Here is a 22,145-nt window from a genome sequence, read left to right as displayed (position 1 = left end):
GCGCTCCTGAAGCTCGCTTCCTTTTTTGACTCCTTGTCTGGCTCCTCTCCCCTTGGTCCCTTGTTGTCTCTCACCGGATCGTGGTTTCCTTTATGGTTCTGTCAGAGTGACGTGATGATTAACTTCAGACCGGCACTGATACTTTACATACAAACATTAATACAAAGATATAAAGGGATTATTTATTATTTATCGTTTCAAAAAGTGTTCGGATGGATCACAAAATAATTAAATAGACTTTCAGGCCTTTTATATTAATAATAATTCTAATAATACTAATAATAAGAATGATAATGCATTGAATTCATGAAGCGCTTGTCGAGGTGCTCAAAGACCCGTCACATGACATCATTAAACATCCTGGATACCAACCAAACACCTGTTACCTGGAATGTCTTGATGAAAGCATCGCTATAAATATATATAAATAAATATGTAGAGAACACCAGGTGAGGACACGCTGCTGCAAGAGCGCCGCCACTTAACCTCTGCAGCACGGCATTGTGGGTCTGGTAATGTGGAGATGCAGAGGGGGGAGCAGCAGATGCCAGAGTCTCAGGCCCGATGCCGCAGCTGTCAGCCCAGATGATGCCTTCGGCCCGAACCGAGGACGCCACCACGGTTTTCCCGGACACGGGAAGCTGCAGCCGAAACAACGTTCCCCCGGCAACGAATAAATAAACAACAACATGTCGGCGGAGCGGTGGAGACACGAGAAGGCCTCTCTGGCGTGCAACAAAACCCGAGGAGAAGGAATGCGAGGCGTAAAGAGACGCTTCTCCTTGTGGCCGTGTGCCCCCCCCCCCCCCCCCATGGAGCGGCGGAGGAACTTCCCCGCGTCTTCGCTTCGTCCATCTGCCCGCCACCGCTCATCTGAATTATTTAGACGTGGAGCGTGGAAGAGGGAACGCTCCACATCTGTCCAGGTCCTCTAGAGCAGGGGTCCCCAAACTTTTTCCTGAAAGGGCCACATAACGTTTCCCTTGTCTGCTGGGGGTGCTAGTGAGAGTGTGCTCACCTGTGTGCGCTGTGAGCGCTGCGCGTGCAGACAGCATTTAACGGAGCGGAGCAGCACGTGAGCTCTGATCGCTCTTTTCATGAAGTATCGATACTAAAAATATGCTAAATCACATCGTGTTTAACGTACGGGTACTTTGTTAGGATCGATACACCGTGCAGCGTGACAGCAGCAGATGTAGCGGACTAACATTCAAGCTAACCTAACTTCCCAAACGCTGTGGACATCTGAACGCTGATTGGCCGAGACGCGACACGTCCCATCAAAGATGTTCTATTGCGAAGAGCACCACTTCACATTTTCTCCGCGTCTCACTGCAATCTCAACGGCAGCGGGCCAGGTGAAAAAAATAATAAATCGGAACGCGTCTCTGATATTGTTCAGGGGGCCGGTCCAAATGGGGAGGCGGGCCGAATCCGGCCCGCGGGCCGTAGTTTGGGGACCACTGCTCTAGAGCCTCCAGCAGATGTGTTGACTCCTCGGCTAACGGGCTAACGCTGCCGGCAGCCACGAGGTCGTTAAGCGACGGCTTTGTTTATTTTGCCGTCACACACACATAAAGGTCCATCGACAGACACACACACACACACACATCGACACACACATCAACACACACTCACATCCACACACAAAGGTGCATCGACACACACAGGTGCATTGATACACACACACACACACGCACTAGTTAAAGTGTTCTACAAGTTTCATATCCCTTCAAAATAAAAGCATGACGCTCCTCAGCAGGACAACATGTGGCGAGTTATTATCCAAGGTGAGTTCATGGACCTCCAGGAGCCGGCAGCACTCCATCATAATAATCATCCACGTTTGATTGGATTGGAGTCAGCGAGGACATTAAAATCTGTTGTTGCCGTGGTGACCATGTGCTCTGGGATTATAAGAGACGACCATAACAACCAATAAGCCGTCACACGGGTTTTCACTTAAATCTTTTTCGGGTTTTCTTTGTACAGCTCGTTTCCTTCATTTCTTTAGACGATGTTTACAACGTCGTTCTTCTTTACGCTGACACCGAACGCCTCGTCTCCCGAGGCGACGCTAACATACAGCTCAGCTATAGATTTAGGAGTTTGTTTGTTTGTTTGCACGCAAGGAAAGAAATAAATAAAATGTGAAAGAGAACGAGAGGAAACAGACGCGTCTTCATCTACATGTGAGAAATGAAGAGAGGGGAAGTGAGTGTGTGTGTGTGTGAGAGTGTGTGTGTGAGAGTGTGTGTGAGAGTGTGTGTGAGAGAGGGAGTGAGCGAGGGAGTGTGTGTGAGAGGAGAAAGAGGGAGAAGAAAGAGAGAGAGAGGGAGATAGGGAGAGAGGAGAGGGAGAGAGAAGAGAGAGACAGAGGGAGAAGGAGAGAGAAGAGAGAGACAGGAAGAGGGCGAGGGAGAGTGTGTGCTTATATATTTAATAAATATATTTAATAAAATTATTTAATAAATATATTTGATAATATATTTATATATAATAATATATTTAATAAAAACATAACTTACTGTCCCACTTCGTGGAGCTTTGGCGCCGGACACAGCAGGTAGTCGTTACGCACGACACTCGGCTGGCGATCTACAAAAACCACAGAAGGAGAAGAGGAGGAGAAAGAAGATATTTTCAGGAGGTTAATTACAGCAGCATTAAACCTGTAAACCTTATAAAGTGTCAATAATGCTTTATAAACATATTCATGATGCATTATAATCAGTTTATAGGGTAAATAAAGTTATAAACAATCATAATAATCCCCAAAAAGTGTTAATTTAAGATATATAAACCATAAAACATCCTTAAATTATGAACTCTGAGGATTCCTTTCAAAATAAAAGACCAGTTAGACGGTGAACTTAATTCATTTAAACTAAAATCATATTTGTGGTATTGATGTGTGGTTGTGAGTGTGTGTGTTGTGTATACATATATATACACATACATACATATATATATATATACACATATGTATATACAAATATATATTATATACATATATGTATATACACATATGAAAATATATATATGTGTGTGTGTGTGTATATATATATATATATGTATACACACACACATATATACAGGACTGTCTCAGAAAATTAGAATATTGTGATAAAGTTCTTTATTTTCTGTAATGCAATTAAAAAAACAAAAATGTCATGCATTCTGGATTCATTACAAATCAACTGAAATATTGCAAGCCTTTTATTCTTTTAATATTGCTGATTATGGCTTACAGCTTAAGAAAACTCTAAAATCCTATCTCATAAAATTTTAATATTTCCTCAGACCAAGTAAAAAAAAAGATTTATAACAGCTGAGTGTTTGTCAAGGCTCAGGAAACCCTTGCAGGTGTTTCGAGTTAATTAGACAATTCAAGTGATTTGTTTAATACCCTACTAGTATACTTTTTCATGATATTCTAATATTTAGAGATAGGATATTTGAGTTTTCTTAAGCTGTAAGCCATAATCAGCAATAAATCAGAATAAAAGGCTTGCAATATTTCAGTTGATTTGTAATGAATCCAGAATGCATGACATTTGTTTTTTTAATTGCATTACAGAAAATAAAGAACTTCATCACAATATTCTAATTTTCTGAGACAGTCCTGTATATGAAAAAATATATGTATGTATATATATATACATGCATACATACATACATACATACATATTTCTATATATATATAAATATCTGTGAGTGGAGGCGAGGCCCCGGAGCAGCTGCTCCACATATGCGTGGTGGTCTCTGTGATGCCTGTCCATAATCACGAGGTCCCGGTGACATAAACAAGCTGACCTGAGACCAGCAGCAAGACGTCTGCTGACGGACACTTCCTGCTTCCTCACTTACTGAAAGAAGGAAAGACTAAAAAAGTGAATAAATAACTTGTGGTGTTGTTGGCAACCGTCGCTCCCCTTCGATGGAATCGGGCTCCCGGTGCCAAGAAAACAGTTTAAAATAAAATACACAAACATTTAAAAAGGGATTTTCTCCTCGACGGGAACAGACCGCCGGCTCAAACGCGAGAAACGCGGTGACCTACTTAGCGCCACCCCCTTCCTGCGGCTCTGATCGTATGGATGGGGAGAGCGACTCGGAGATAACAGGGGGCATTGTGGGTAATTCCATTGAGCAAAGGCAAGGAAGGAAAAAAAGGGAACTTTTGGGGGGGAATAGTTTATAGGGACTTAAAACCTGGACGAGGAAAGAGGGAGAGGAGAGAGAGGACAGAGAGGAAGAGAGAGAGGATAGGGAGGAGAGGGAGAGAAAGGAGAGAGGAAGAGAAGGAGAGAGAGAAAGGTGAGAGGGAGAGGGAGGAGAGAGAGAGAGAGTATGGGGAGAGGGAGATAAAGGAGAAAGGGAGGAGAGAGGAGAAGGAGAGAAAGGAGAGAGAGGGAGGGAGAGCAAGAGTAAGAGAGGAAAAGAGAGAGCGGAAGAGAGGGCGAGAGAGAGAAGAGAGGAAAGAGGAGAGAGAGAGGGAAAAGACAGGGATCACTTTGTGGCTCCTCGCTCTCGTTCCCGATGGCCCCGGAGGCCCCTGAAGGCATCGTTCCCGATGCCCCCGGAGGCCCCTGAAGGCATCGTCCCCTCAGCACTCACTGAAGGTCTGCTGGTCCACGATGAAGCTGCAGACGACGCCCTCGTTGCTGCGGCCGCCGGCGAAGCCGTTCCCCCGGAGCACGATGTCGAAGGACTCTGTGGGAGACAGAGCGGGGGAGAGGGGGGGGGAGAGGTGAGACCACATACGGGATGCAGGGGTCAGAGGTCATGAGGGCTCTGTGGGAGGACCCATGGAGGTACAGGATGAGGATGAAGAGAACTAAACATAAGAGCTCTGGGATATTAAATACATGTCTTTACGAGTTTATTAATTAGGTACTCGTCCCCCGGGGAGCACCTCGTGTCCTGCAAAGGGTTCACGGGATTGTTTTGTTTAAGTGATCCCTGTCCATCCTGGAGAGGGATCCTCCTCTGTTGCTCTCCTGAAGGTTTCTTCCCTTTTTTCCCCCTGAAGGGTTATTTGGGAGTTTTTCCTGGTCCGATGTGAGGTTTTGGGGCAGGGATGTCTATGTGTACAGATTGTAAAGCACTCCGAGACAAATTTGTAATTTGTGAAATTGGGCTATACAAATAAACTGAATTGAATTGAATATGATAAAAAGACAAAAAGTCATAGCAGAATATGATGAAAAAAGAAAAAGACAAAACGTCATAGTAGAACAGTCGTGCAGAATTTATTTAATTCATAAAACAATTAGAGGTTGAGACAAAAAGTAAATAGTTTCAAATAAAATAAATATATAAACTGCTGTTTAATTCCCTTTATATATAAATAAATAAAAATATATATAAATAAATATCTAAAAATAAATATATGTATAAATAAATATATATGAATACAAATAGATTTAAATGTATTTATTTATATATATTCTTTATTTATAATTCTTTTATAGATATTAATTAATTAATATATATTTATACATATATATTTTTTTTATTTATTTTAATTTATATATATATATATTAATAAATAGATGAATGAGAAAGAGAAAAATATATATATATATAAATATATTTATATAAATACATAAACAGAGGAGGAAGAGGAGGGGGAGGACTCACCGTTCACACAGACACTGGAGGGCTCCACACTCAGGATCTCTGTGCACGAACTCTTTAATATCTGGAGGACGAGAAGAGGAGAAATAATAATAATAACAACAATAATAACCGGGGATAACCACGCCGAGCCCTCGGCCGTTATCTTCTCTGTGGAGTTTACAAAACAGATTAAAGGGTGAGACACCTGAGACGTCTCACTCCTCTGGATGCAGCTGCATCGAGGTGTTTATGGGGGAATTATGCCACTCTATTACATCCCTCGCTTTATTACAATAAACTCTGGATCGAGCATTATCATATAAAGAGGCGGTGGCGCAGTTCAATAAATCAACACAAAAAAAGGACAAACTATGCAAATACCAGAACACGGGCGGTTAAAAAAAAAAGAAAGGGGGGAAAGCGTATTAACTGAGAGACACTTGAACCTCTCATCTGACGTCGGGCCGAAACTTTAATCTGAGGAAGGGAAGGGGGGTGGGGGGTGTTTACAGCGGCCTTATTAAATGTGATGCTTTGATATGGAATCGTTAAAAGGTGGAGGAGAAGGGGAGGAGGGAGAGGAGGGGTGGGGGTGCGGTGACAGCTGGGAGGAGAAGGATCTGCTGTTGTTCGTCTGAGCCGCTATCTACCCCGTCTAATTACTACCTTGGCAGCGCTTTGTCAGGGAGGAGGAGGATGAGAAGAGGAAGGAAGAGAAGGAGGAAGAGAAGATGATGATGATGAAGATGAAGAAAAAGAAGAGGAAGAAGGAGGAGAAAGGAGGAGGAGAAGGAGGAAGAAGAACAGGTGAAGGAGGATGAGGAGAAGGAGAAGAAGGAAGAGGAGGAGAAGAAGAAGAACAAGAAGAAGAACGGGAAGAAGGAGAAGGACAAGAGGAAGAGGAAGCAGAAGATATATTTATATATATATATATAAAATAAACCAATTAGAGGATATCTATGTCTCCTCTAATTAGTGGAGATTTAAAGTGTATATTCTCTCTTTCGCTTGACAGTCGTGTCGACCAATCATAGCAACAGAAACAGGCCACGCCCCCTTTGGCTCCGTCACTCCAGCTGCATATAGCATGTAGCTTAGCATAGACGGGTAGATAATACAACGGAATCAGTTTATCTCACATTTAATCAATTAATTAACGCCGACATTAATTCTTAATTTCGTTTTTGGTGCGTATCATTATATCAGGTCACATGATGTATTTATTTATGATAGGTTGTGTTTGATGCTGAATATTAAAGAATAAAAGCATCGCTTGTATTAGAGAGGATGTCACATGGACAGTGACTCAATAACTCAATGACCTTATTTCTTAATTGCTTAATTGCTTAATTGACTTAATTGACTGTGTGTGTTAAGCACACACACAAACACACACTTACGGAGTTGACGATGCCTTTGAGTGCATGGAAGCCATCTTTAACAGGAAACACTTGGTTCTTGGTGTCGGCGATCTCGGCGAGCTGTCGAGACGAGAAAACAAAAACAGGCGCCGCACATTTTTAACGGCGCTTTCTTTCTTTTTGGGGATTTTCGTTCCCGTCTTCACGAGCGAGCGCCGTCTCTTTATACCGCGGACGGGAGGAGACACGGCAGATGGCGCGACGTTGGCAAACATCACTGCAACGCAAAACTGGGAGCGATGTTGCCCTTTGTGTTGTTTACTTAATAAGAGCTTGTGGTTACCAATGGTTACGAGGGACGGTCCGCCATGTTGGACAGAGGAGTCGGCTTCTTTTGGGATTGCTCGACACTTGATTTCATCTGATGTTTGTCAAGACACATCTGATGGAAAATACACTTTTTTCAATTTTAAACAATAAAATATATATTTTTTATTTTACTCAAGATGTATTACAGAGAACGAGGATAATGGTTACATAAGCAACAGGTTCCTTCTTGGGCCAGAGAAATGAGACAATGTTTTTAATAAATCCTGAAACATAAACATTACGTTTACATGAAGTCCTTGTTGAATGTTATTATCAGAGAATTCACAACGTGTCTTCTTAACCAACTAATTAACTAAAGCAGAGCTTTTACATTTCACGATGTTCATTGTTGACTTCTTTTTTTAAATTTTTTATATTTTTGTCTTTTACGTCAATTTACTTTTCTTATCTTTTATCGATTACGGTCTCAAAAGTAAGTTTTTTACAGTGTGGAAGATTCACCGTCACTTAAATCTTTATAGGAAAAAGGAAATTAGCTTTGGATTTTTACTTTTTATTGCAGGAGTGGCGAAAAAAGGTTTAAGAGATTTACACGAGGACCAGCGTTATCGTGATACGTTAAAGTAACGTAAAAAGCTAACGTTAGCTTCACGTCGCCGCCACCAAGCTAACAGAGGACCAGTTGTAAGAGCCACATGTGTTTTTTATTAAATTGAAGTTTCAGAATTGTTTATAATTTAATATTCCGTATTATACTCACGGTGTAGGAACTATAGTGAAATATATTGAAAGATGTTCATGTTAATGACTTACGCTCGAGCCAGGTGATTTAATGACGTTATGACGGCAGCAGATGTAAGGAAAGATCCGCATTAGACATGAGGGCATAGTTTTTTTTACCGTATGACCGTGTGATTATTTTGAACGTTTATTCTTTTGTGTACTTTGTCAGCGTTTTTTGCTGCTCAAAATAAAATCAGAAGAAAAGAAAATTAATGGTCTCCTGTCATGCGCATGCAAGGGAACTCAGCGTGTCTGCAGCTCTTTAGTGGCTTAATGAAAAACAACACCGACGGAACGCCGCTACACCAGTGTTAAAGTCACGTAAAAAGCTAACGTTATCTCACGTGACTTCACCTCGCCACCACCAAGCTAACGGAGGACCAGTGTTATCGTGACACGTTAAAGTTACGTGAATAGCTAACGTTAGTTCATGTTGACACCACCAAGCCAACGGAGAAACATTGTTATCGTAAGAACGTTTAGGAGTCTCTTTCTTTTCTTTTTTTTACCCTAAGATGGTACTATAATACTAATAATATGTAAGATACATGTTCCTTCGTCCTTTTCGGGCGAAGCGAAGACGATTCGTATAGAACTGAAACGTGGTGATGAACATCTGAAACACGGCGATGAACACCCAAAACGCGGCGATGAACATCTGAAACGCGGCTCCCGGGCGGTTTAACGACGGCACCGCTCTCAAGCTTGAGGATTGTCCCGCACAGGTGACGGCGCTTGCACGACACGTGTTTTACCTTTTCTGACACGCTTCAAACACGGCGACGCTGTCTCTCGCCGGTCGGCTGTGAAGTCGCTCGGCACACGTCGGGCGACAGGCGGCGGGTTTAAAACGAAGGATTTTCTTACCTGCTGCTCGTCGAAGTCCTTGATGCCCACGCAGTAAACACGGGCGCCGAATCTCCTCGCCTCGTCAGCCTGCAGGTGGAAAGAAAAGAAAATAGTAATTGTACTCGCAGGACGTGTAGGCACCAGAATAATCAACGATAAATAAATGTATTCATAAATATGTGTTTAATTAAATAAAAATTACATATTTTTTTATGCTTCGCTCTCAAAATTAACAGAATATTTTTTCAAGAAAAAAAAAAGTCACGCTTCGCTCTCAATTTACAGAATATTTTTTTTAAATATTCTTTAAAGAGAATTAAGAGAATATTATACTACGCTCTCAAAATGCTCACAATATTTTTTTTTATTTAAGAAAATAATAAATGTAGACTTAATAAATAAGTGTTTGATTAAATACATATTTTTTTATTCTTTGCTCGCAAAATTAACAGAATATTTGTTATCATTTTTAAAAGCTGAGAAATAAATAATAATTGTATTTTCCTAATTAAATTAATTCACCTCCTTCACCGTGAGCTCGTGGATGTAAACCTCGAGTTTTCCATCCGTCAGCGCCAGGATGATGCTGGAGGTCGTAGTGGTCTGCCTCTGGATCTGAACCGAGGCCTGCGGGGAGGGGGGGGGGGGAGACAACAACAACAAACCGTCTCAATGCTGTGGAGCGCTCAGCTGCAGTACTGTGATGTCACACTGACCTCCTTTATGCCCTCGTGCATGTACGTCTCTCCGGCTGGTTTCACCTCCCGTAAACGCTGCAGACCTTCTTCTATCTCAGACCTTACACACACCGCATATATATTATGAATAACTTATAATACAATGATAATAAAGTATTTAAACTGTGAACATTATCATACATAATTTAATTATAAATAAGTGTCATTTCATACTATGTTCATAATTGGGTATTTTCATCACAATGGGGCAACAATCACATCCTGATGATTCTTAAGGTACAGTAAGATGAAGTGAATCAATAGAGCCCCCGAGGCTTCTTAAAGAGACAGTAACCGTCAAGTGACTCAAAAGAGACCACGAGGCATCTTAAAGGTACATTAACCATCAAGTGAATACCGCGAGGCTTCTTAACCCTTGTGTTGCCTTAGGGTCATTTTGACCCGAATCAATATTACACCCTCCCCCCGCCCTAGGATTAATTTGACCCCATTCAATGTTTAATGTCGGTGTTCTTTCGGTAGTCAACAAACAAACATAAAGTGCCTCACACTTAAACTTGGAAAACAATATTAATTCTAATAATCTTCTGGAGGTTTTAATTGCTGGCGTCAAATTGAACCCAAAGGGTAAAATATGTTAGTAAATATAAAGGTAACAGGAGGGTGAAACATTGAATCGGGTCAAAATGACCCAAAGGCGGGGGAAGGGTGTAATATTGATTCGGGTCAAAATGACCCTAAGGCAACACAAGGGTTAAGGTATAGTAATCATCAGGTGAATCGAGACCCTGAGGCTTCTTAAAGGTACAGTAACCGATGTCCGTCAAGAAAATGGTGTGTTCCTTCCTACCTGTCTCCAGTCAGAGGCAGCAGGACTTTGGCCTGCGCCGAGAACACGATGAACGAGACTCTCATTCTGGGGCTGAAGGGGAGAAGAAAAGAAAAGAAAGCGGTTAATTTCTATAACTTATTTATATTTTTAAATTATTTTGACAGCAAAGGTTTATTCAGTTTCTTTGCAGCCAATGAGAAATGTCTCTTTCAATTCAGATCCTCTGCTTCCTCCCTCCATTAAAATCATCACTTCCATCCTCTTCCTCATCAACCACCCAAACACACAGTCAAAATGACTCTGGTGGCTATTCAACGAATATTAGTGTTGGACTTCGAGCAGCTTCTTGAGGGACTCGAGGAAGTGATTAATCCATTCAGACAGGAAGCATGTTGAGCATGATGAGTCACACACACACACACACACAGTGTACCTGTGACTGTTTAAAGGTGTGAACGGATGCGTCTGACAGTTTTCTCACGTTTCAGCCTCGTAAAAATAGTATTTCTTTAAAGAGAATAAACGTGCTTGAAAAACTGAAAACCGACTTGTGTTAATGTATTTAGTGCAACAACAAAAAAAAGAAGTTTAAATCCCCCCAATACTTTGTGTAATTGTAATGGAGTGAAAATTTAAGGATCGGCGATTAAATAGCGTCGTCATGGAGATGAGGTTAACGGTCAGCGCCGTGCAAAAATTGATAATACCCATGATTTGAATTAAAGAATTATGACTTACACACAAGGTTTTACACGAAAATGTATGCAGTTTAGTTTTGTTATCCACAATGAAACAATACAATTATTCACCATTTCAATATTGATATTGAATGTCAGGCCACTGGTGATTTTACTAAATAATCAAACGAGACTGACAATAATGTGGTTATAACGACTTACTGGGTTTATGCAAATAATAGAAAATATTATATATATATAAATATTATATATATTTAATTTATATACATTAGATTTAATATATATATATAAAATATATTATATATTTAATATGTTTAACATAAGTTTATATATAAAATATATATATATATATATTTAAAAATGAAGACGAGGAACTGGTGCCGACATGTGGAGCACAGAATGGGTCCCTTGTCACGCCATAAATACCTTAAATAATTACAACGGTTTCTCTCGTCTACACAGACTTTACTTTATTTTTATTTTTTTTAAATGAAGAGAAGTGAACAAGCACTGGAAGTTTATATATCATTTTAAAAAGACGGGCACTATATATATATATAAACGTATATCCCCAAAAAACTGAATTCTTTAAATAACTATAACGGTTTCTCTTGTCTACACAGCGTTAAAATAAATACAAAAATTAATACAAATTAATACAAATTAATGGCTAAATTGTGAGAAAAAGCAGGATCTTTATCTAAAATAAATTAAAGTCAATTAAAGAAAATACGTCAATCCACCGTAAAAAAAATATAGAGTGTAAAACGGGCTGCAGTGGATCCACCGAATGAAGTCTGACCACCGAGAGGTCGTTGGGCGACTAAATAAAACTTGCAACGCACGGGCGCCGTCCTGCAAACGGCGTCTAAACTTCAGCTGGTGAAGATTGCTGAGCCTCTCCGGAGCACGAAGGGAGGAGGCGGCGGCGCGTGCATCTGCATCCCGTCTGCGAGTTTCAGAGTCACACGTGTGGACACGGAGAGGAGGAGAAGAAGAAAAAGAAAAGAAAAGTAACCCGAGTCACAGATGACAAATCGTGGGCGGCGACGTTTAGCGGTGGCGAGCCGATGAAAAGGGGGGGCGGGGGGGGCTCGCCATCGTATGCGACACCGCCGATTTAGGGGATGCCAAGGACATATCGTAGGGTGATGGTGGGGGGGGGGGGGGAGTCCAGTTCGCTCCACATGGCGCGACAGAAGCAGAGCGAACATTGTTTAGCAGATTGTCCTCGTCGCCTTCCAGTGTGCTTTTGCTTTACTGTACATATTCTGCTCTGTGTGTGTGTGTGTGTGTGTGTGTGTGTGTGTGTGTGTGGACGCAAAACACACACCCCGGTGCAAATGGCCATTCTCACAGCCCAGAAGAGCTGCTCCTCTCTGCCACCCACTCCCACCTGGTGCCTTTTGCTATTTTCCTTCAACCAAACCACTCGGTTCTGGCGGAGGTCGCCGCCGTCTGTCCTCTGCTGGCAGATGGCGGCGTTACGCAAGACCAAGCGTTTACAGGCGGGTTGTTTCTTTATTTATCAATTTATGTACAAAAAAAAGGACGTCACGGATGTTGCTATTTGATAGCGGTAGGGTCTTTAATTATAGCCGCATGTCAACTGATGCCATTACAAGTGATAAGTAAAAAATATTTCGCTCCGTCGGCCAATCACGTCGCTTGGTTTTCATTCATTCATTAAGAGGTGAATAATACTTTCTTTTGCTTTATTGTACGTCGTATTGCAATTCTTTGCATCGCCGTTAAATGCTCGGAGTTCGTCTCACCTCACGAATCTGTCGGTGAGGTTCTTCACGAACGAGTAGATCTCGACCCAGTCGGAGGAGACGCTGCCGGACCTGAAAACACACAAACACACAAACACACAAAGAGTCAGTGTGCGGCAGCAGATTGTGTGCCGGGGAGTCGGATACTGTTCGCTGTTGGACATTCACACCGGCCACGTGCTGGAGACGGTTTGTGCCGATAAGTCCTCGTTCCGCGGCAGCTGGTCTCATTTCTTTTCTCTTTTTTTTGCAAGTGGAAACACTTCCACTCGCAGAACAGAGGGCGCAAATAAAGAATAAAGAAGATTTTAATGACGGCGAAAAAGAATGCATCTCAACGCCGAAAAAGAGCCATTTTGCACCCCGTAAAGCAGGGAGGTCAAACTCATATTCAGCATCATGGCCGCCCTCAAAGGGTTGAAACTGAAACATGTAAACTACTCAAATATATAGTAAATAACTCTCTTTTCGTTATATTAGCGTTTATTTCAGTGTAGAAATATTGTTTCGTCTAATATTATAACATAAATCCAGTTAATTTGAAACCTTCAAAATAAAAGCACACGATATTGTTCTTATATTTCTTGAAGAAAAGGTGATCACATGTCTTTCAAGCCGTCAGGACAGAAAATGACGTGGCGGGTCAGATACGACCCGCGGGCCTTGTGTTTGTGTCATACACTTGTCGACCAATGAACAGGGTTCATCCACATGACCAATGAACAGGATATTCCTCAAGGAGGGAGCTCGGCTCTCGGTTAAAATAAAGTTTGGAGACATTAAAGGTGTCACCACGCGGAAAAAAAAAAAGTTCACTGGAAAGAAAGAAGAAGGAAACAAAGAATCAGAATCAGAATCAGAAACAGGTTTATTGCCAAAGAATGAATGTTTTCACAAACAAACGAGGAATTTTTTTTGGTGGAAGGTGCAACATTTGGACATGACAAACAACAATCAACGCAAGGAGGGAGGAGGAGTGGGAGGAAGAGGGAGGAGGAGGAAGAGGAAGGAGCGGGAAGAAGGAGGAGAGAGGAAGGTGGAAGAAGAGGTGGTAGTCCTGGGGGTGACAGTCAGTCAGTCCCGGGGTCCATTGATGAGCCCGACCGCCGTCGGGAAAAAGCTATTGGTGTGGCGGGAGGTCGTGGTCATGATGGATCGCAGCCTCCTCCCCGAGGGAGGGACTCAACAGGAGTGTCCAGGGTGGGAGGGTCGGCGACAATCTTTCTGGCCCGCTTCAGTGACCTGGAAGTGAACAGGACCTGGAGGAAGGCAGATTGCAGCCGATAACCCTCTCGGCCGAGCGGATGATGCTCTGCAGCCTGCGCTTGTCTTTGGCTGTGGCTGCAGGGTGCCAGACGGTGATGGAGGAGCAGATGATGGACTCAACGATGGCCGTGTAGAACTGTACCATCATCTTCCCTGGCAGGTTGAATTTCCTCAGCTGCCTCAGGAAGAACATCCTCTGCTGGGCCTTCTTGGAGATGGAGCCGATGTTCAGCTCCCACTTGAGGTCCTGGGAGATGATGGAGCCCAGGAAGCGGTAGGACTCCACAGCCGACGGGGAGTCACACAGGATGAGAGGGCGGGTGGGGCTGCATTCCTCCTGAAATCCACAACCATCTCCACTGTCTTCAGAGCGTTGAGCTCCAGGTTGTTCTGGCTGCACCAGGTCACCAGGTGGTCAGTCTCCCACCTGTAGGCGGTCTCGTCCCGCCAGAGATGAGTCCAATGAGGGTGGTGTCATCCGCGAACTTTAGGAGCTTGACGGACTGGTGACTGGAGGTGCAGCTGTTGGTGTACAGGGAGAACAGCAGAGGGGAGAGAACACAGCCTTGTGGGGAACCCGTGCTGGTGGTCCGGGAGCCTGAGACGTGTTTCCCCAGCCTCACGTGCTGCTTCCTGTCGGTCAGGAAGTCTGTGATCCACCTGCAGGTGGAGTCGGGCACGTGCAGCTGGGAGAGCTTGTCCTGCAACAGGGACGGGATGATGGAATTGAAGGCAGAGCTGAAGTCCACAAACAGGATCCTGGCGAGGTTCCTCGGGAGTCCAGATGCTGGAGGATGTAGTGAAGGGCCATGTTGACTGCATCGCCTGCAGACCTGTTGGCTCTGTAGGCGAACTGCAGGGGTCCAGGAGTGGGTCGGTGATGGTCTTGAGGTGTGACAGGACCAGCGTTCAAAGGACTTCATGACCACAGAGGTCAGGCGACGGGCCTGTAGTCATTGAGTCCTGTGATCTTGGGTTTTTGGGGACGGGATGATGGTGGAGGCCTTGAAGCAGGCTGGAACGTGGCATGTCTCCAGGGAGGTGTTGAAGATGTCGGTGAACACCGGAGACAGCTGGTCCGCACAGTGCTTCAGGGTGGAGGGGGAGACGGAGTCCGGGCCCGCTGCTTTATGGGGTTCTGCTTTTAAACAGCCTGTTGACTGCTCTCTCCAGGATGACGAGGCGTCGCTGAGTTGATGGAGGGTGCTCCAGAGGTGTGAGCCCTGATGGGCTGGGGAGGGTGGGCTGATGGTCTGTGGCTTGTTGGTGGGGCTGTGGGGATGGTCTCAGGACTGCTCCATTGTCTTTCAAAGCGGCAGTAGAACTCATTTAGCTCGTCTGCCAGAAGCACATTGTTCATGGAGTGGGGTGATTTGGGCTTGTAGTTGGTGATCTGCCTGAGCCCTCTCCAGACAGAAGCAGAGTCGTTTGCTGAGAGCTGCTGTTGCAGTTTCTCAGAGTACAGTCGTTTAGCATCTCTCACCGCCTTGCTAAACCTGTATTTGGACTCTGTGTACAGGTCCTTGTCCCCACTCCTGAATGCCTGGTCCTTCTGCAGTCTTAGCTTCCTGAGCTCCGCTGTGAACCAGGGTTTGTCGTTGTTATAACTCACCCTGGAGCTGGATGGAATACAGCTGTCCTCACAGAAGCTGATGTAGGAAGTTACAGCCTCTGTGTACTCATCCAGGCTGTTGGTAGCAGTCCTGAAGACATCCCAGTCAGTACAGTCAAAGCACGCCCGTAGATCCTCCAGAGCCTCACTGGTCCACTTCTTGAACTTCCTCACCACAGGTTTGCAGAGCTTTAGTCTCTGCCTGTATGAGGGAATCAGATGAACCATGACGTGGTCAGAGTTTCCCAGTGCAGCTCGAGGGACGGCGTGATAGGCCCTGCTGATTGTTGTGTAGCAGTGGTCCAGAATGCTCTTCTCTCTGGTAGGGCATTTAATTAACTGTCTATATTTAGGGAGTTCGTGGCTGAGGTTTCCTTTGTTAAAATCCCCGAGTACAATAACTAAAGAGTCCGGGAAGGTCCGCTCCACACGCCGTATCTGTTCAGCGAGTGTCTGTTGTGCCTCGTTCACGTTCCCCTGCGGCGGCATGTAAACTCCGGCCAGGATGAATGAAGCGAACTCACGTGGGGAGTAGAAGGGTTTGCAGTGGATGATAAAAGATTCCAGGTCCGGCGAACAGTGCTGTAGAATCACCGTTACGTCGTTGCACCAGCCGTTGTTGAGGTAAAAGCAGATTCCTCCACCCTTTTTTTTACCGGAGAGCTCCGAGACCCGGTCCGCTCGGAACAGCTGGAAGCCAGCGAGCTGGAGCGCAGAGTCTGGTATCGAGCCACTAAGCCATGATTCCGTGAAACACAGAACGGAGGATGAGGAGAAGTCTCTGTCTCTCCCCACCAGCAGCTGGAGTTCGTCCAGTTTGTTGCACAGTGAGCGGACGTTGGAGAGAAATATGCCCGGCAGCGCTGTACGAGATCCCGTTTCGTAGCCGCATAAGCGCTCCCGAACGCTTCCCTCTCCGCGGCGTTTCACCACGTGGCGAAGGTGAGCACACCTTTTACAAAAATGTCCAGTAACTCCACAGAAGTTAAAAACGTTGGAAGTAAATCCGCTGGAGTTGTTCCCCTGATGTTCAAGAGCTCTTCTCTGGTGAAAGAGCTCTGGGAATCCCAGCAGAAAACAGTATTTAAAACGAAAACAATAAAAAACATCGCGCACCAACACACCGAGGCGACCTTTCGCGGCGCCATCAGTGTCAGTGATGCGTTCATGAACTCGGACTGAAACGCCATCGCTGTGAAGCAACACTGCACGACTCACTGACACCACGATCTGAGCCTCATCAGGACAAACAGGAAGGGGAGGAGCTTCATCCTGCAGGAGAGTCAACTTCCCCTCAGAGATGAGCTATTCTTCACAGCGGAGCTTTTAGCTGAACGCTAGTTTTTAGCGTAGCATTTGTAAATCATACAAACTTGAGCCAATGAGCTCCGTCATCTTCAGTTTAGACATTTTTAAACGAGGGTGGGGTAGTTTTCTAAAAAGAATCGGGTCAGAGAAACTCAACGCGTCTCCAAGCCGGGGTAGGACAGTGTTAAACTGCCGTAACTCATCGGAGGCGTTGACAGCGTTGCGAAAGACGCAGGAAGTTTCCAAACGGTGACGCAACGTGTTCTTTGCAGGTGTTGCACGAGCGAGTCTCGAGCGGCGTTGAAGACCTTTGTAGAAACTTAAGGAGTCAAAAGGTCACAAGGTCACGTAGAAAGCTGAACAGAGCGGCGAGCAGCTTCTTTAACTCGACAACGAACTGACGTTTAACGGTTGGAGCGATGCAACCGAGTCGCACGCCGTTTCTTTGCGATGGCGAGGAAGGGAAGACGTGACACGCCTCCATTCTCACGTGGGTAAGCGTACCTCATGATGTCACGTGACCCTCTATTCTCCTTCTTTTTTTTTTAAAGGCAGCACGGTGAGGTTTAGGTTAACCTCAATACCAGAATAAACCTAGTTTGTAGGTTTTTTTGAAGGCCTAGTGAGATCCGGTCCGGCTCAGTTCACCCCAAAGGTGTTGGGTGGGGTCCAGGAACCAGAACTCAAACCATCAAGTTCTTCCTCAGCAAACTGGGGAACACAATTATTTACTTCGGATGTTGGTGTGTTGAAACAAGGAAAGGAGGAAAGGGCATCGAACCATTCAGACGTGGCTTTATTACCTTCGCATTGAAAATGCGGAAGGTTATGTTTTGATCGCCGTGTATTTATTTATTTATTTGTATGCGTGTTATTCGCAAAACTCAAAAAGTATTGAACCGAATTGCATGAAATTTGGTGGGATGATTGGTTATTATCCGGGGACCAGTTGATTAGATTTTGGGATCGATATGGTCAAAGTTCAAGGTCAAAGGTCATGAACAGGTCAAAATCTTCTTGAAACGCATGAAATTTGGTGGGATGATTGGTTATTATCCGGGGACCATTTGATTAGATTTTGGGATCAATCAGGTCAAAGGTCAAGGTCATGGAAAGGTCAACATCTTTTTTTGACCTTAGCACGATACATTTTTGTCCAATTGGCATGCAACTAATGCCAAAATGTTCATAATTCAATGCCCAATCTTGTGATATGCGAAGGTATGCGCTCTACCGAGTGCCCATTCTAGTTAAATATGCGTTGACACCCAACACTAGAACCAGGGCTCCAGACTAACTTTTTTAACTAGGAGCACAGTGGCCCCTAACTTAAAATGTTAGGGGCGCAAGCAGAAAATTTAGGGGCGCACACAGGGTTTTCCTGGGTCAAAATTTTTGCCGCGCTGCGCGCGCACCATCTATTCATGCAGTCGAGATATTGAGTGAGTGATCAGCAGCTGGCCGCTCTGCCATGATGCGCGCACACATCCGCGCACACGGGTAAGCACACTCCTCACTGGCACCCCCTCCCCCCGTTAACAACTCTTCTCGGCTCGCCCAAATTTTCTCTATGCAGGAAAAACCCTGCGCACAGTATAAATCGACTTGCAAAGTTTTCCCATCATTTCTACTGTATTACTGATAAATAATTTGACAATATACAATCTTATGCCTTTTTGCCTTCATGAACTGCAAAACATTCACAACAGAGAACTCTTCAGAAGTTACTGTATTGAGTTTAAACATATTTTAAGAAAAAACATACCTTGAGCATGTGCATGTTGCACTTCGATGTGGCCAATCAAAACATTTGTTGGTTTCTAGAGATGCACCGATCAGGTTTTTGGTGCCGATCACCGATCACTGAAATCAATATCTGCCGATCACCGATAATACCGATCATGGTGTCGATTGAAGCATTCTATTTTTTGTGTAGCATTATTGCTATGAGGACTATGAGGAAATACATATATAAAGCAACTCAAACATTAAAGAAATTACAGATTTCTTTAAACATTTAGGACTTTTACTTTGAAAAATGTCCAAATTGATACATTACAATTGTTTGATTGCTATTGTAGGGGATTTCAGATATGTATGGAACACATCTGCATCATTCATTTCCTGGGACTCTTGGGGAAATCTATATACAGGACTTTTCTTAACATACACAAGTCTGACTAATTTTTATAAACTCTTCCTTGGTCCAGTAAAAATGTTCTAATGTTAGCATATGTTAAGCTAAATCTCAGAAACGATCTCTAAAGATACTAAATCAGTTCATTGTTTACTTTTATATGTTCGTGTATGATTTGTCGACATCTTATTTTCAAAAACGGATGTTGTTTCACGTGGTTCTTTACGCTAACTTTGCAAAACCGGATGTTGTCACTTAAATCCTTCCGCTAACTTTCTCAAAACCCTCGCGCGCTCCTGATCGAATGTGTTTACCGTGAGCATCAGGCTCTAGGGGCAGACATGTGAGTCGACCCAGAGATTCAACTGGGGGGACGGGGACGCCGCTCGGTGGTGAGGATCCCCTCTGACCTCTCACTCTGCGGCCAACGCCGGTCGCATTGTCTCCGTTGCTGTGCGCCTCTTTTCACACATTAGCCCCCCCCCGCTCTCACACACAGGCCAGCCTTCTTCTTCGGTTTTCGTCTCCTTTCTTCTTCTTCTGGAGTTAATGTCGGTTAGCAAACCAGTCATTCAGGCATTACCGCTAACTATAGTGGGCTGAAGTGTAGAACAAGTTTGTCAGCAACAAAAATATTTAATAACAAAAACAAAAAAAATCTGCTAATTTACTGGTCGCGCATGCGCGAGTTGATGAAAAATGTACTCGCACTGTGTCTAATTTTAGGCGCAAAATGCGACCATTTGGTCGCAGTCTGGAGCCCTGACTAGAACTATGGGGGTCACCATGTCAAAGTCACAGAATCTAACATGTCACAGAATCTCTCCCCCGCCCCCACCCCCACGGCACATCTCTCTCTCTCTCTCTCTCTCTTACTTACTTGTCCAGGACAAAGTACAGGTCGTAGGCCCCGTGGCAGGACGCCTCCTCCGCCCAGCAGGACGAGGCCAGCAGCCCCCCCATCAGCACCACGGCCACCGCGGCCGGAGTCCAACGACTCCTTCCGGAGAACAGGTCACCCTCCGCGGGCAGACGACGTGACAACTTCTCCAACATAGTTTGGTTTTTGTAGAAAAATAAATAAATATAAAATATATATATATATGTGTGTGTGTCCTTTTTGTTTGTTTAAAAGAGCTTCAGTGTGGCGCGCGCACCCCGGAGCTGCATGTCAAAAAGTCTTCCTCCATGCACGAGACGACCAAGTTTATATATATATATGAAGAAAACCGACGTCACCGACCGTAGAGTGTCTTCATCCTCCTGACTCACCCTTCGCTCACTCCACATTCCTCACGAAGAGTAAGAACTCGGACTCCTCACGCGCACTCCTTTTTGGGGGTTTGTTTTTAGGGTTGAAATCAATGCGAACGAGGAAAAGTTCTCCGCGCTACAAAAGTAGACCTTTCACAGGAAAGGAAAGAAAGTTAGGCCGCATTCAAGTGCTCGCTAAAAAGCTCGGGATTCCAAGTGCTACCGGAATAAACTGTTTTTTTACACAGTTGGAAAAAATGAAAGAAAGAAAGTTAGTTTTATTGAACAAATACACTTGGCTCATTTAACAGGAGAATATAGATAATAATAATATTTTAATCAAGATAATATATATATATTTATATTAGGGAGCTAAATATATATATTATTTCTTTTAGTATTTTAACTATTGTAACCTTTTACTTCAAGGGACATTTTGCTTCCTAATATATATATATATATATTTATATATATATAAGTATATTAATTCTTTTTTAAATATCTTAATTTAAAAAAGGATATATAATTGTATTTGAACTATTATAACCTTTTACTTAAAGGGACATGTTGCTCCCTATTATATATATATATATATATATACATATATATCCGTATCTTTTGAAAGAAATATCTTAATAAAAAATATATAGATATATTAGCGAGCAAAATATGAATTTATATATACATATATATGTCTATATATAAAAGGACATTGACGACACTACAGGTGCGTGGAGTAAAACCTTTGAGGTATTTAAATAACGCTAACTTTTAGTTAATTTGTGAGAAATCTAAATTTCACGGATGCAAATAGACAAAGTAAGATAAAAAAAACTTCAAATGTATATTTCTAAATGTTTAATGACAAGTAATGGAAACAAAATGTAAACTTTTCAGAGGGACAATATAAGTGATGCATTCACTTTTTTTTAGCATTTTCTTTTGATTGTGACTGACTACTGAGTTTCATTAAAAGGTCAAACAAAGGTGTCGATCCGATCTTTCCTACTGCACTTTAATGCCTCGTCAGTTTTCAGCTTAGTGCGCATGTGGGAGATGGCCCCAGCTGTTGGACTTCTGCAGAGGCGGATGTCGCCGTGCAAACACACCCAATAACATCTGTGTCATTGATTAATAGTGTTGCATTATTAGTTTGATAGTTTTTTCTTCTTCTTCACTGTTGATGAGCAAGGCACTGCCTGTGTAGGGGGTCGGTGGTTTGATTCCCAACAAGTAAATGTTGACATCTTTTATTTTATTATACATTATTTGTATTTATTATTGTTAATAATTCATTGACAGTTCCTTCATTTTTCTTGAACTTAATTAGACGCAAAGTTTTAGTTTATTTTATTTTAAAATACAGTGAGCGAATAAATATAGACACAATTAAAAATATGAATATATATCTAAATATATACTAAATTAAAAATATGAATATATATATATATAAATATATTTTTATAAATGTATATATAATTTCCTTAAACATAAACAGCATTTTTATTAAATAAAAAAATATATAAATATATATAATCAATATATATGTTTGTTTATGTTTATATATTCATGAACATATATATATATATATACATACATATATATGTATATATAAAT

At 43.0% G+C, this 22,145-nt stretch overlaps 1 protein-coding gene across 2 annotated transcripts in view; it reads right to left on the bottom strand.

Moving 5' to 3' along the window:
* Window positions 1-20,679, bottom strand: part of antxr2a (ANTXR cell adhesion molecule 2a) — a 67,795-nt gene extending 47,116 nt beyond the window's left edge. The window contains exons 1-11 of one of the 2 annotated variants that reach the window (XM_056419404.1): window positions 20,547-20,679; window positions 20,155-20,318; window positions 12,952-13,023; window positions 10,497-10,568; window positions 9,665-9,746; window positions 9,471-9,575; window positions 8,967-9,035; window positions 7,026-7,106; window positions 5,647-5,707; window positions 4,621-4,716; window positions 2,529-2,598 (exon numbers count right to left, since the gene is read on the bottom strand). In XM_056419404.1, the coding sequence (XP_056275379.1) occupies window positions 2,529-2,598; window positions 4,621-4,716; window positions 5,647-5,707; window positions 7,026-7,106; window positions 8,967-9,035; window positions 9,471-9,575; window positions 9,665-9,746; window positions 10,497-10,568; window positions 12,952-13,023; window positions 20,155-20,318; window positions 20,547-20,564 (890 nt within the window). In that variant the 5' untranslated portion in view covers window positions 20,565-20,679. Of the gene's footprint in view, window positions 1-2,528; window positions 2,599-4,620; window positions 4,717-5,646; window positions 5,708-7,025; window positions 7,107-8,966; window positions 9,036-9,470; window positions 9,576-9,664; window positions 9,747-10,496; window positions 10,569-12,951; window positions 13,024-20,154 lie in introns of both variants that reach the window. The other variant, XM_056419405.1, reaches the window with a different exon arrangement.
* Between the last annotated feature and the right edge of the window lie 1,466 nt (window positions 20,680-22,145).

This window comes from Pseudoliparis swirei, chromosome 7, assembly GCF_029220125.1.
Source record: "Pseudoliparis swirei isolate HS2019 ecotype Mariana Trench chromosome 7, NWPU_hadal_v1, whole genome shotgun sequence".
NCBI classification, from domain to species: Eukaryota; Metazoa; Chordata; class Actinopteri; order Perciformes; family Liparidae; genus Pseudoliparis; species Pseudoliparis swirei.
This window is presented reverse-complemented; position numbering and strand designations above follow the sequence as displayed.